The 13,526-nt window shown below is 31.4% G+C and overlaps 1 protein-coding gene across 1 annotated transcript; it reads left to right on the top strand.

Moving 5' to 3' along the window:
* The first annotated feature begins 6 nt into the window (after window positions 1–6).
* Window positions 7–1,172, top strand: LOC106764465 (probable O-methyltransferase 3). Its single transcript, XM_014648749.2, has 2 exons — window positions 7–193; window positions 751–1,172. The coding sequence occupies exons 1-2, from the start codon at window positions 38–40 to the stop codon at window positions 1,051–1,053; spliced, it is 459 nt and encodes a 152-aa protein (XP_014504235.1). The 5' UTR covers window positions 7–37; the 3' UTR covers window positions 1,054–1,172.
* Window positions 1,173–13,526: the final 12,354 nt, after the last annotated feature.

The following is a 13,526-nucleotide window of genomic DNA, read 5'->3' as shown; positions in this document are numbered from 1 at the left end:
GGAGTCATTGGTTGATGTTGGGGGAGGTACAGGAACCATGGGAAAGGCCATTGCCGAATCCTTCCCTCAGTTGGAATGCATCGTATTTGATCTTCCACATGTTGTTTCTGGCTTGCAAGGAAGTGGAAACCTTAAATATGTTGGAGGGGACATGTTTGAGGCGATTCCTCCAACAGATGCCATTTTGTTGAAGGTAAAATATCGTCACAAATCAAAGTACAATCTTAATTACATTCTTAACTTTTCTTTTAATTTACTTGACTGATGTTAAACTTCAGAGAATTGAGCCAACGAATTGATCAATTGGAAAATAAAGAACAATATCACCATTGTTGATCAAATAATAAACATATATAATGATTATATCGGAAACAAAGCTAGCATTAGTTTATTCTATCTACTTCGGTAACTTAAATATCGAAGACCAACTGTTTCAGAATCAAATATGAACATCGAAACAATATATCAAATTATATATAGTAATATTGCTCGTCATTTTTATTCTCTTGTCTCCCTAAGTTACTTATTATAGTAACACTTTTTTGGCTGAGTTTCTTTCTTTGGATATAGATTGGTACAATTATGGTTGAGTCTTTTTCTAATTAATAAATAGACTAATTAAGTTAACGTTAGGTGTGCATATTAAACTTGGTCATCTGACTTATAAGAAGTGGTCCTACTATATTAATTATATTACATGAGGTGCTATTCTAATTAGCTTAATTCCTTTTACTTTGGATGAAAAAACAGTGGATATTACATGACTGGAACGATGAGGAGTGTGTGAGCATATTGAAGAAATGCAAGGAAGCTATATCTAAGAAAGGGAAAGAAGGGAAGGTGATAATCATAGACATTGTGATGGATACTGAAGTGAAAGATAAAGAATATGTTGAAACACAGCTCTTCTTTGATATGATGATGATGGTGTTGCTCAACGGAAAAGAGAGAAACGAGAAGGAATGGCTGAAATTGTTTTCCTCTGCTGGTTTCAATAACTACACAATAACTCCCGTTTTGGGCTCAAGGTCTCTCATTCAGATCTATCCATAGTCACCCAACAAGATGAAACTGTATTTGAAATTTCAAGAAATAAGTTTGTGAGGATTGTTGCATGTGAAAAAGATAGTTTCTGAAGGGTATGATGAATAAGAAATTGTTGATTTAATAAATCTGAGTGTTTTAATTATGAAAAATGTTTGTCTTGATTATTGATAAAAGTTTTGAGGTAACTGATAGCAGGACTTACTCGAACACAAATTATCAAATTATGAAAGGAAAATTATATAAAAGGTTATAAAGAGAGCAGAATATGATCAAAAGAGAAATGAATAATATTCTTATTTCGAGTATACGATGACGTGAAAGGAAAAACTAAACATCCATCAACTTCATCTTCATGGGAGGTCTATGAAAGGTTACGTAAGATAATGAAATTAATAAATGTAAAATTAAATAATTTTATTTTAATACATTTAATATATATGTTTTTAACTTTTTTTATTAGGGATACCAAATAAACCTACAATATATTTCGATACCAACTCATCATTGATTAAACATGATGAATATGAGTAGGACTTCTTAAAATTAGGTATATGAATGAGATGAGAATAACTATTTATGTTATAATTATACTCCTTTCTATACATATTTATTTATACAAGACTTCATTTCAATATTTATGAAATTATAAAATCTTTTTTATATAAGAAAATAAAATATGCACCCTTTTAAATGATGTTTAAATTTTTGTAATCATAACATTTTAAAAAAAGAATATATAAATGAAAAACAATCGTTGGAAAGTGTGATGCATGCAGTAAACGGGTATCCAAAAATCACATCATACTGAAATTTTTAGAAGGAACATGGACTATTGAATACTCCCTTTTTTAAACCAAACTTAGTATATGCTGAAAGTAGTGATATGTTGGCAGTGAAATATAGTTCATAAAACTCTCACGTGAAAATGTCAATTAAACGGACTTATATTTTAAGAATTTATGAAGTTACATGTGATGAAGATACCACAATATCATCACAGCCACTGACAAGACATGATGTAGGATAGACATTTGTCAATCCACCCACTAGTGCAAAAACGTTGTTTAACGTCATTCATAAGACGTCGATAAAAGGGTAACTCGACGTATATTAATGCACGGTGACATTACCGTAAATAAGTTGATAAACAAAACGTCGGTTTCTAGGGTAACCAACGTCACTACAAAAAAACTGTTATTTAGTGAAGGTTTATTTTTCATTTTGCAAACGTTTTTACCCTCTGCAAATTAATTTTTGGAAGTTTTTCAAACCTCCTCAATTAGAGTCATGACTATTAATTTGTGGAAGTTTTTAATGACTCCTGGTATCCGACCCTTGCTATCAGATTTATATTGTAAAGGTTTTTATGTGAAGAGTTTAAACTCTTTTATTTGTGACTATTATTTTGTAGAGGTTTAAAACTTCTTTTATTTATACTTAGCCACTTACATTCATAATTTCTTAATTTAATCTACTTTTTATAATAAGAAATAAATAAAATATATAAAATTATAAAATACACAAAAAATATTCAAAATTAATTTTATTAATGATTTAAAATAACATATGTTCATTGACAATTACAATGTAAATATAAAAAAAAAATACATCATTCTTTCACCACTACTTCTTTAAAATTCCCTGTAATTTGAGTCCAACACAAGACTTGCAACAGCAACGGTGGCCAACACAATAATCAGGAAGCTCCAAAACGATAAAGAAATCCATGTCACACCTAAAGAAGAGCCAACACTCAAGATTCTCGCTAACAAGACCGCATGAATCAAACTCTGAAGCTGCTTTGCATCTCAAGAGTTGCTTGAATACGGTTACTGGAAGGGTGGATATTGGAATCTAATTTTGAAGCAACTTTGCTTTTGGAAGTGCCCTCAGACCTGATTAGCATCACACAAGGACAACTCAGGATGTTGGTCTTAAATATTAGGGACAAAATTAGAGAAAAATAAGATAAATAACCATGACCGTGATGATAAAGAAAGTTTTCCTTCCTTTCCTTGATCTGCATTTAATCATACAAATTATGAGAAACAAAACCTAACACAATGATAAAGAAAGTCAACTGGAAAAAGTAACAAATTTGGAATAACTTATCGTATTAATCAAAGCATCGTTAGCCAAAGTGGAAAAAGACTTTTCTCCTCACATCAATCATTGATCAGGTATCTGGTAGGAGCATTATCTTGCATCTACTATTATATCATATATACCAAATTTGCATAATTAAAATAAAGAAAAACATGGTTAGTCATAACACTCAAAGTTAAATGCAAGCATAGAAGGAAAAGGCTTAAATCAAAACAAAGATCAATCAAATGAAAGAATTTATACTTCTTAAGAATTTCCAAAGCATTAGAAGTTGGCAAAGCTTCTTCATGTTCTACAACTTCAACAGTAGAGTTGAACATATGTACTGTCATTTTAAAATTATTGTAGTTTTGTACGAGACAGATCACCCCTAAACACAGTGCATATCATCTTAAGCTAAAGTTTGTACTTGTCTTAGGATCCATATTCCCTACAGCTAGAATTTAATTAATGCAGTTAGTAAATTGGACCTATTGGGTTATCATAAAACTCTTATTTTGTATTGTAAAACTTAAAATATATATTTGAAAAGTCCAATTTGCATCCAACATTTTAGATTCACGGTTAATTATAAGAATACAAAGTGTACTATAAAAGGAAATTTGTCTTATCTTTATCCAACCATTAGTTTTCCCATTGTTAGAGGTAAAATTAATCAATGTGTGAAATGTAAAACTCGTCATCTCTATTAATTATAAGAAACTTACTGTCATCCCATTAATGATGCCAGAAACAATGGATCCAAATTGAGAAGGGAATGCCTTAGACTCATCATCTCCTGGTACAAACATATGTATTGATATATTAATATTTCACAAATCTCACACACAGCATAACATAACTAACAGCTAATAAAATAATTTATTTTGAAAAATAAGAGTTGTTAATGGACATCTAATGTACAAAAAGATAACGTACAAGACTAACATACCTTAGCAAGGGTTATGGGAAGTAATGGATCAGATATTAAAAGGGGCAATGAAGCAGTTTCAGCCTTTGGAACAATTCCAGTGCTCTTATGATCAACTGATGATTCAGATGACTTTGTAATTGGCCAATCCGATGCACCTATCATGCCACACAAATGCATGAATTACATATAAATAAAATCAATATTTATGTTTGCTCCTGATGAGGAAGATGAAGCCTGAAACGACTTTCCCCATACGAATAGGACCCTAAGAAAATTTATTTAAAGAAAATAGCTTATTATCAAAATTATAAGGCAAAGAAGAAAAATAATACAATTTAATTCAAAGCTATTTTTCCTTCATGACCAATTAAGGGTTAAAAAGAATTGATATGTAACTTGGTATCATGCCTACAACATACAAGAAAGAAGTATATTTACCATCATAACTAAATAAGATACAAGGGTTCTCAGCATCATCAGAAACCTTTAAAATCTCTGCACGAGCAGCTAGCAAAACCACAACGCAGGTAAGTGAATAATCTTTGAACACCACCACCAAGATCAACAACCCCAATAGTCTTTGAATAATCTTTTCCCAAATTTCCCAATAGATAGTTGATCTTACCCTAAAAAATTCCAAGGGTACAATTTCAGAGAAGAGAGAATACACAAAGTTCATAATTAATTTACAAGGGCACCCGTGCGACCACTAAGACACTACAACGACCACGGCAACCGTGAATGCACTGGCGACCGCAGCGATGATGCAGCTGAACGGCGACGGAGACAACCGCAATGGCAATGGAAACTACCGATGAACTAACAATGCGAGACCACTAACGATGATGGGTTAAGGAAAATGATGACCTAAGGACAACACTCAAAAGAAAAGCTTGTGAAAACGAAAGAAAAGGGGAAAATTGTGTGAAATGTTGGAAATGTAATTAGGTTTGGGAAATTTTTCAAAAAAGTGGGAATGGGAGAGGAGAGGAGGGAAGATAAGTTTTGGAAAATTTAAGTTAGGAGGGAAGGTATAATTTAGAAAAGTATATTTAATTTAATTTGTGGAGGTCATGAATCTCTTCAAAAAAATAATTATAACTCCCACTATTTCTACTATTTAGAGAAATAATATTAATTTGTGGAGGGTTTTTATAACCTCCAAAAAATAACTCCCACTAAACAACAATTTTTTTGTAGTCTATGATATAGTAGACGCCTGTTCTGTCCTAACCAGACATCTAAGGGCCCGAGGTAGGCGAGAAGACAGTCTTTTCTGTCTCATTGACGTCGGTTGTGAGGGGGGGGGGGGGCAGACGTCTACCTGGCTGCAATTAATGCTCTTCACCTTATTCCCAGGCGCTTAGACGTCACTTAATAAAACACCGACGTCTATAATGTTATAACGTCTCTTCTCCCTTAACTTGACGTCAATGGGCCTGTCAGGAAGGCGGGAAGACTGTCAAATTTTGCAATATAGACGTCGCTTTTCTGGGGGAGCGACGTCTATGCGGGTGTTATTAATGTTATTCACCAAACTCGCAGGTACTTCGACTTCCAGTGGAATGGGCGCCAACGTCTAACATGTTATAGACGTCGGTGCCCAAGGACAACCGTCGTCTACTTTCCTGACAGGAATTGAAACGTCTCCGATCAGCGCCGTAGACGTCAGCGCCCCGTGTGTCCGACGTCTAAGGTGCATGCAAAAGGCAGATTAAAAGTTATCTTGGACGTCATATTAGTGAGCTAACCGATGTTTAGCTGACTATAGACGTCGGTTTCCGCAGCAACCGACGCCTCAATTCATGTTAAATAAACTGTAGACTCGCAGTTTCACAAACATCATCGTCTTCCTTCTCTCCTTTTTCTCTCTTGCGGCATTGCATTCTAGGTGCGTCTTTTTTTATTTAAACCGTTTAAACTTTGTTGATTTCGATTATATTAGTCTTTCATCAATTATCTTCTGGTTCAACTGATTAAAATTTGTTTTCCTTGTGTTGTGTTTTACTGTAGTTTTGTTCCTCTCTTGGGGTAACGTAGTATCACATTCTGCCTTTGCTAGCTGCCTCCCAGAAAAAGCGGCGTTTTTTGGATTTCTTATGGCGTTTCGACCCAAAAACGACCCTGGGTCGTTGCCTAGTTATCGTTTCACCGTAATTTTTCCCTCTTGCGGTTGAAAATGGAACTAGGCAAGAACCCAAGTTTGGTTTTGGGTTGAAATGTCATGAAAAACTCAAAAGACGCAAGCTTTTTTTGGTGGAAACTAGCAAAGACAGGGTGTGCTACTAGGCTATCCAAAGGCAGGAACAAAACTGCACTAAAACACAACGACTACATTAGGTGTCGGTTAATGCATATAACGACGTCTATAGTGACCTTAGACGTCGGTTAGTGACATGTTCGAAGTCTTTATAGTGCTCTTAGACGTCGGTTGGTTCCCACCCCGACGTCTATATGGTACTCTTACACGACGGAGTAGGCCTTAACCGACGTTTATTGACGTCGGGCATGGCACTAACTGACGTCTGTATAGACGTCTGTTATATGGAAATTCGACGTACCATTAACGTCACCCGTAACAACGTCGGTTATAAAAAAGACATTAAAAGCCAAATATAACATATGTTTAAAACCCTTTCTGCATTAGTGATCTAAACCTTCTCTAATGTACCTTTATCTATGCAACGAAGGGATATGATTAGGTATTTTTTATATTAAAGTACACTTAATGAATTACAATATATCCAGACGGAAGCTTCTTCATCCATCTCTAAACTTTTTTTTTTCACCTTTAAATTTTAAATTAATGATAAAAGTACTTTTTGACAAGAATAAATTTCTTTTTCTACTATAATTAATCCTATCCTCTTATATTCATCCACTTTTACTCATTTTTGTCACTACATAAACCAACCTTCGTTATTCATCCATACATACTCGACACCCATATGCACATTCCATTTCCTTTTTCTTTAAATTTATTGGTTTGCGTTATTTAAAAATCATTAGTATAGTGTATATGCACATAAAAATGGGACTGTATGGATTTAGAAAAATAGAATTAACTGAATTTTAAAATTCAAATATAATTTTCATCAAATTTTAAAATTTAGTTAAAAATTTATCAAATTTAAATTGTGAACTAGATTTAGAATAGAATTGAAAATTGGATGAAGTCTTTAACCAAATTTCGATTCGAAATTTGGTGAGAGCCTAATAGATTTTGAGATCCAGTTATTTGAATTTGAAAATTCAGTTAAGGACTTTCTCGAATTTTGAAATCTGGTAAAGAACTTAATTGGATTCTAAAATCTGGTGAGTACACATTTATATTCTTTCTTAATTCTTTTTGGTGTTTTTATAATTTATGAATTTGTTTGTTATAGTTATGACAAGAACATGAGGTGAATCTAGGATATTACAGATATTTAATGGAAATTCACCTACGATAGTTAGGCAACAAGTATTGCAGGTACTCCTATGTATAAAATAGGAATTATGTAATAGAGTTAGGGAGTTTTTGAGTGCTTATCAGTTTTTGACAAATTAATTGTATTTCTAACGTTTATATTTTATTTTATATAATAATATTTAATTTGATTATTTATTCCTTCTAATTTATTATTAAAACATTTGTTATGATGATTAAATAATTTAAATCCCTAAAAGTTAAATTACTACATTACCGGCGGTTTTGGAGACAACCCTACAAACAGAGGGCAATTTCTATAAAACTTCGATTATTTCCGGCAATTTTTATAAAACCTTGGATAATTGTGGCAAAACCACCTGTAATGTTTAACGACGCTGCTTTTACATGTTTTCTTTTGCAATTGTGAGAAACAAATCTTTTAGGGATTAAAACCGCCGATAATACTAAAAATGGAAAAATTGTGTATTTTGTAGTGTCTATTTTAATTTGTTTACACACATATTACAAATTATAATATCTGTATTTATTTTTAATAATGTCTTTTTTATTTCAAACATTCTTCAAATGCATGACATTATTTACCCAAATGAAATGATTCTAATTCTCAACTGTTTTTTATGTTCTATGTTAGAAAATGCATTCAGAATTTGACTCTCCCGGGATGAAATTTAGGAAGGATTTTTTTAAAAAAGAAAATAAGTTAAAAAAGTAAACATTCAAATTAAAATAGAGAAAAATAATTTAAAATAGTTAATTGAAAATTTTGAAATTAAATTTTAATTGAAGAAAACAAAAATATAATTTGAGATGAATAAATTTTAGTTTTGTAATATTAATTTTATAATATAATTTTGAATAAAATTTATTATTATTACTATTATAATAAGTAATAGAAAAAGATGAATAAGAAATAAACGATTTTTAAAATTTTAAAACATTATTATCATTGTTGTTAATATTATTTAATGAATATTTTATATTTTAATTTATTTTTTCAAAAATCAATAATAACAAATTTAATTAGAAATTATATTGAAAAATTTGTAAATTATTTTTTATTTTATTTCTTCTCTAAAAACAATTAAACTTCAAACTCAATACTTTTAGTTAATTATTTTAAATTCCTTTGCATTAATTTAATTTAACTTTTTCCTTCCCATTTATAAAAAATGAGAAAAATTCTGAACGAGTCTACTTGAAAACAAATGTTTTAGTAAATCTGTCTAAAAAATATTTATTTAAGAAAAACATTCTTTTGAAATAAATAAGCAAATGGACACATTGTAAGGAATAATTGTTTAATTTAAATATATCTAACGTCATACAAACTATATACATTGAATTAGGTTATGAAAGTAAATTAAAGTTTCTTTACAACATCAAAGTGGTGAAGTACAAGATATATGTTACTTGCAAAATAGAACTATGTTTAATGAAAAATTGTTATTGTCCTCCCAAAAGAGACTCATTTTCCATTTCTTTAAAGCCTTATCAAGTCGTACAATAATGGTGTTTTGATTTCAACATATCAACGTGAAAATCATTTTTTTCAACACTAAATATCCTAATCACGATATGGTTAAATACTGTTGAACACTTTGTTTGCTAATTGAGATAAAGGCTATTAAATAGCCACTTAGACAACGTAAAATAAAATTTAAAATCAGCCCTAAACAGAAAATCTAAAATATCTACTTAATAATCGAACTTTTAAAATAATAAATCTTCTACCTAGTTGTTACTGCTGTCGCAACCGGAATCGCGACGGGACGACTATCCAAAAAAGAGGAAACGATTTTTGAAAAATGTTTTGGAGTCGCCACCATAGTTTATCCTGGAAAACTACGGAAAAACCATAAAATGATAAGGCATGGCCCACGAAACCAAAGATTGGTTCGGGAGTCGGTTACGTGTAGGGAAGGTATTAGCACCCTACAACATCTACCCGAAGGCAATACCTTTAATTAAAAACGCAAACTTGATGTGGTTTTTTCAAAATGTGTAATTATCCCTGAAAATAAAATTCTAAAGAAACAAAAATATTTTTTTTTTTTTTATTTTTTGTGTTCGAGAAGGATTGACCTTGCTCCTACGTATTCTCAAACTGAGGAAATCAGGGTTACGTAGTCCTAGCTGAGAGATTGTTTGTTATTTGAAAATATTTATTTTGATATAAAAAAAGGGAAAAAGTTGTTAGCACGAGGACGATGCATGCGATCACACACGTGCTTAAACCTTTAAAACATATTTTATTTTTTTTATAAAAAGGAAAAAGGTCTTAACACAAGGACGATGCGTGCGATCACACACGTGCTTAAACCTTTAAAACATTTTTATTTTATTTTTGTGAATAGGGAAACGGTCTTAGCACGAGGACGACGCGTGCGATCACACACGTGCTTAAACCTTTAAAACATATTTTTTTTAAATTATTTTTATGAAAGAAGAAAATGTTTTATAACATAAGGACGATGCGTGCGATCACACATGTGCTTTAACCTTTAAAATATATTTTATCTTATTTTTACTTTATATTATTTACTTTTTATTTTTCATTTTTTTGTACTAATTTTTTGTAATATTAAAATAATGTTTTTTCATACATATTTAAAATAAAGTTAAAAAGGAAAATAATGATATTTACGTAACTCAAAATGATATTTACTTAGCCATTTAGAATAAAAAATAGTAAAATTATTTACACAAATGTTTGTAAGGAATGTAAAAATATAAACCATATTTACTAAATGTTAAAAAAAACACTAAAACTGTTTTTTTAATTTTACAATTTTATATTTTTTTGGAAAGCAACTGCTTAAAGAAACAATGTTACTATTAAAACAAATTCTAAAACTATTTTTTATAATTTTGCAATTTTTATCTTTTTTATTTTTTATAATTTTTATTTTTATTGTTTATATTATCAAATGGGCATGTAATATTGATGTACATGGATGAAACAAATAAATCACAAAAACAAGGGATGAGGGGATATAAAATTACGGGAATGATATGCAATAAAAACCTGGTAATCAAATAATAAAAATAAAGATCATGAAATAAGATAAAAAAAGTATAGGTGTAGAGAAAACCAGGGTGCATGGAGCCCAAAGCCTTTTCTCTATGTTCCCTTACTTTCTCTTCCCGAAATTGAATTTTCTCTTCCTCTCTTTTTTTTTGTTCCCTTATGCTCTCTTCTTGAAATTGAATTTTTTTCTCTGCCTTCTCTTGTTTGCAAGGTGCATATTTATATACACACATTTATAATATTATTGTAATCTTGCCTTAATGGCGAATTAATTGTCAATTAGCAAAATAGGGAAATAAAAGGTCTTGATTGAATCAAATTAAAAATCATATTTTTCTCTTTAGGAAGAAATTGAATACAACAATCAATATATTATTTTTAATTATTCCTTGCAATGATTGTCATAATGTTGATTCGAATTATTACCAAATAAAACAAAATTTCAAAAATGTTCTAAATTGATCTTTCCTGCATTAATATTAATTGCTTATGGGTCTGCTGTACCATTTTTCCAAGAAAATCACGTGGAGCACCTCTCCCATTTAATCACCATTATTTTCTTTTCATTTTATTCACGTGCACCCCCTTTTTTTCTTTTTTCCTTCCTTCCTTTTTTCCTTTTGTTTATCTTTTTCCTTTTTTCTTCTTTTTTTTCTTTTAAAATTTTTTTGTTTTTTTTTATTCTTTCTTCGTTTTTTTTTGTAATTACTTTTTTTAAAATTAAACAAAATAGTAAAATGAAATTAAGAGCAACAAAATAACATAAAATAAAATAAATAAAAAAAATGAAAGAAAATAAATTAAATAGGACAACAATAAAAATCAAGTCTTATTATTTAGTCTCCCGGACGAAATTGGGTGTTGACAGCTGCAACCGAACCTAAATAAACAAATAAATCCATTTTTTTAATTTAAGTTTATTTAACAAAACTTCTCCATAAACATAAATTTTTTCCTTCCTTTCTTTCCATGTGCATCATCCGCTTGCTTCTTTTAATCACATTTGACTTTTTTTTTTTTTATGGCCTTTTTATCTTGGTTGACCTCTTTAATGCTTTGACTGACATTGTTATGTCCAACTTCTCAATATCCCTAACCAACTCATCTCTGACCTTAGGCGATTTCTCAACAATCTTGACTATCTTCATCGGGTTCTTCTCAACATCTTCATCTTCCTCTTCATCTAGTTCAAGAACACTAGATATTTTATCTTCTTTTTCAAGAGCCGCCATCTTCAGTTCCTTAAGCTCAACCTTCTGTTTATTCATAATTTCATTAGCTTCATCTAGAAGCCTCCCTATTTGCTAAATCTCTTCATTTTTTTTCTTTGAGTTTTTTCTCCATGTTTTCCTTCTCCATAATTGTTGCATTCTTTACTGAGATCACTTCATCCATTATTGGGATCGGGCTCTCCATGTCCGCTGCATCCAAGCTCTTTGCCATGAACAGGATTCCACACTCATCTTCACTATCTTCATTAACGAGATTCGTCTCCCCCTTCGACTTTAAGATCTTTGACGTCAACAAAATTCCCATCTCTTCTTCATCTTCTGTAAGAAGATTTCTCTCACTTTCTTCTAGGCTCGACAATATTTAACAATATGACCGAGCTTACCACAATTGTAGCACTTCCTTGATCTACATTCATATCCATAGTTGTCATGCTTGCCACACTTAAAACATTCCACTTCTGACTGATCTCGTCGGCCTTTTCCTTGTCCTTGGTCATGCCAATACTGTTGACCGGTTCTCTCTTCATTGCCTCTACCATGTCCACCTCATCCTTGTCCTCGGCCTCCTCGTCCTCTGCCGCCAGGATCGAGTAATCTGAGATTTATTTGAGTCAAACTGTACTTGTAGTACTTGATCATCCCAACTCCTTCTCCTTTGTTCGTGGGCTTCTAATGACCCAACAACCCAACTAGAAGGAATTTGTTCTCCATCCCTGCCGAGTTGGTTGGCCACCTTCTCCACCCGAGTTATGTACTCGGTTATATGTTCTTTGGGCTACATATTCAACTGTTCAAACTCTCCTCTGTGAGCTTGTATTCGAACTTGTTTAATGCGGTTGTCACCTTTATACGCAACCTCCAATATCTTCCAGGCTTCCTTTGCTATTTTTTTGAATCCCGACCCATCTCTTGCAAGTGTTTTCTTCAATGTTGCTATCTGTGTCACAGTCTGATCTTCATCTGCATCAGGCTTAACGTACCCATCTTCCACCATATCCCAAACGCTGTAGGTACCAATTATCATAATTGGTTTTTCTTGTCAATTGTGGCACACCCATTGACAACCTTTGTCATCTCTCACAAAAAAACAAGCACTCACTTTTCTCCTCACAGTGTTTGACTCTCCCCTTCTCCCTTTTTTTCTCTCCCTTAGTAGTCAGAGCATAAAGCTATGATACCACTTTGTTAAAAGAACCCCATACACAAAAATATATTTTCTTTGTAAAACATGTGCTACTTTATTGATTGAGATAAAGACTATTAAATAGCCACTTACACAAAGTAAAATAAAATTTAAAATTAGCCCCTAAACAGAAAACCTAAAATATCTCCTTAATAATCGAACTTTTAAAATAATAAATCTTCTACCTAGTTGTTATTGCAACCGAACCTAAATAAACAAATAAATTTTTTTTTTTAATTTAAGTTTATTGTGTTAGAATTCCCATAAATTGTTTAAACTAATACCACTTTAGTCAAAAGCATAAACAACTTGTAAAATTATAAGAAATTGAGTTTTATAATCAATAGCATGGGACTAAGCAAAACTTGATCTGAACATATAAATATGCATGCCAACATGATGCTAAGTAAAAAGAAAAAAAGATTAATTAACATTAAAGTCAATGAAGGGCAGGAATTAAACTATGCTTGATAATCTACCGTCATATCCTATGAATTATTAATAAAGTGGCTGCTTGGATATTTTGTTGCTTATAAATAGATCCAAATGGTGTGTGAGGTTCCATGCTCCAAATTGAACAAGTA

Source organism: Vigna radiata, chromosome 6 (genome assembly GCF_000741045.1).
Source record: "Vigna radiata var. radiata cultivar VC1973A chromosome 6, Vradiata_ver6, whole genome shotgun sequence".
Lineage (NCBI taxonomy): Eukaryota > Viridiplantae > Streptophyta > Magnoliopsida > Fabales > Fabaceae > Vigna > Vigna radiata.
This window is presented reverse-complemented; position numbering and strand designations above follow the sequence as displayed.

Bases quoted from the DNA above. Each gene is read 5' to 3' on its own strand.
- LOC106764465 (XM_014648749.2), top strand. From the start codon at position 38: ATGGGAAAGGCCATTGCCGAATCCTTCCCTCAGTTGGAATGCATCGTA. The intron at 194-750 runs GTAAAATATCGT...ATGAAAAAACAG, and splicing joins CAGATGCCATTTTGTTGAAG to TGGATATTACATGACTGGAA.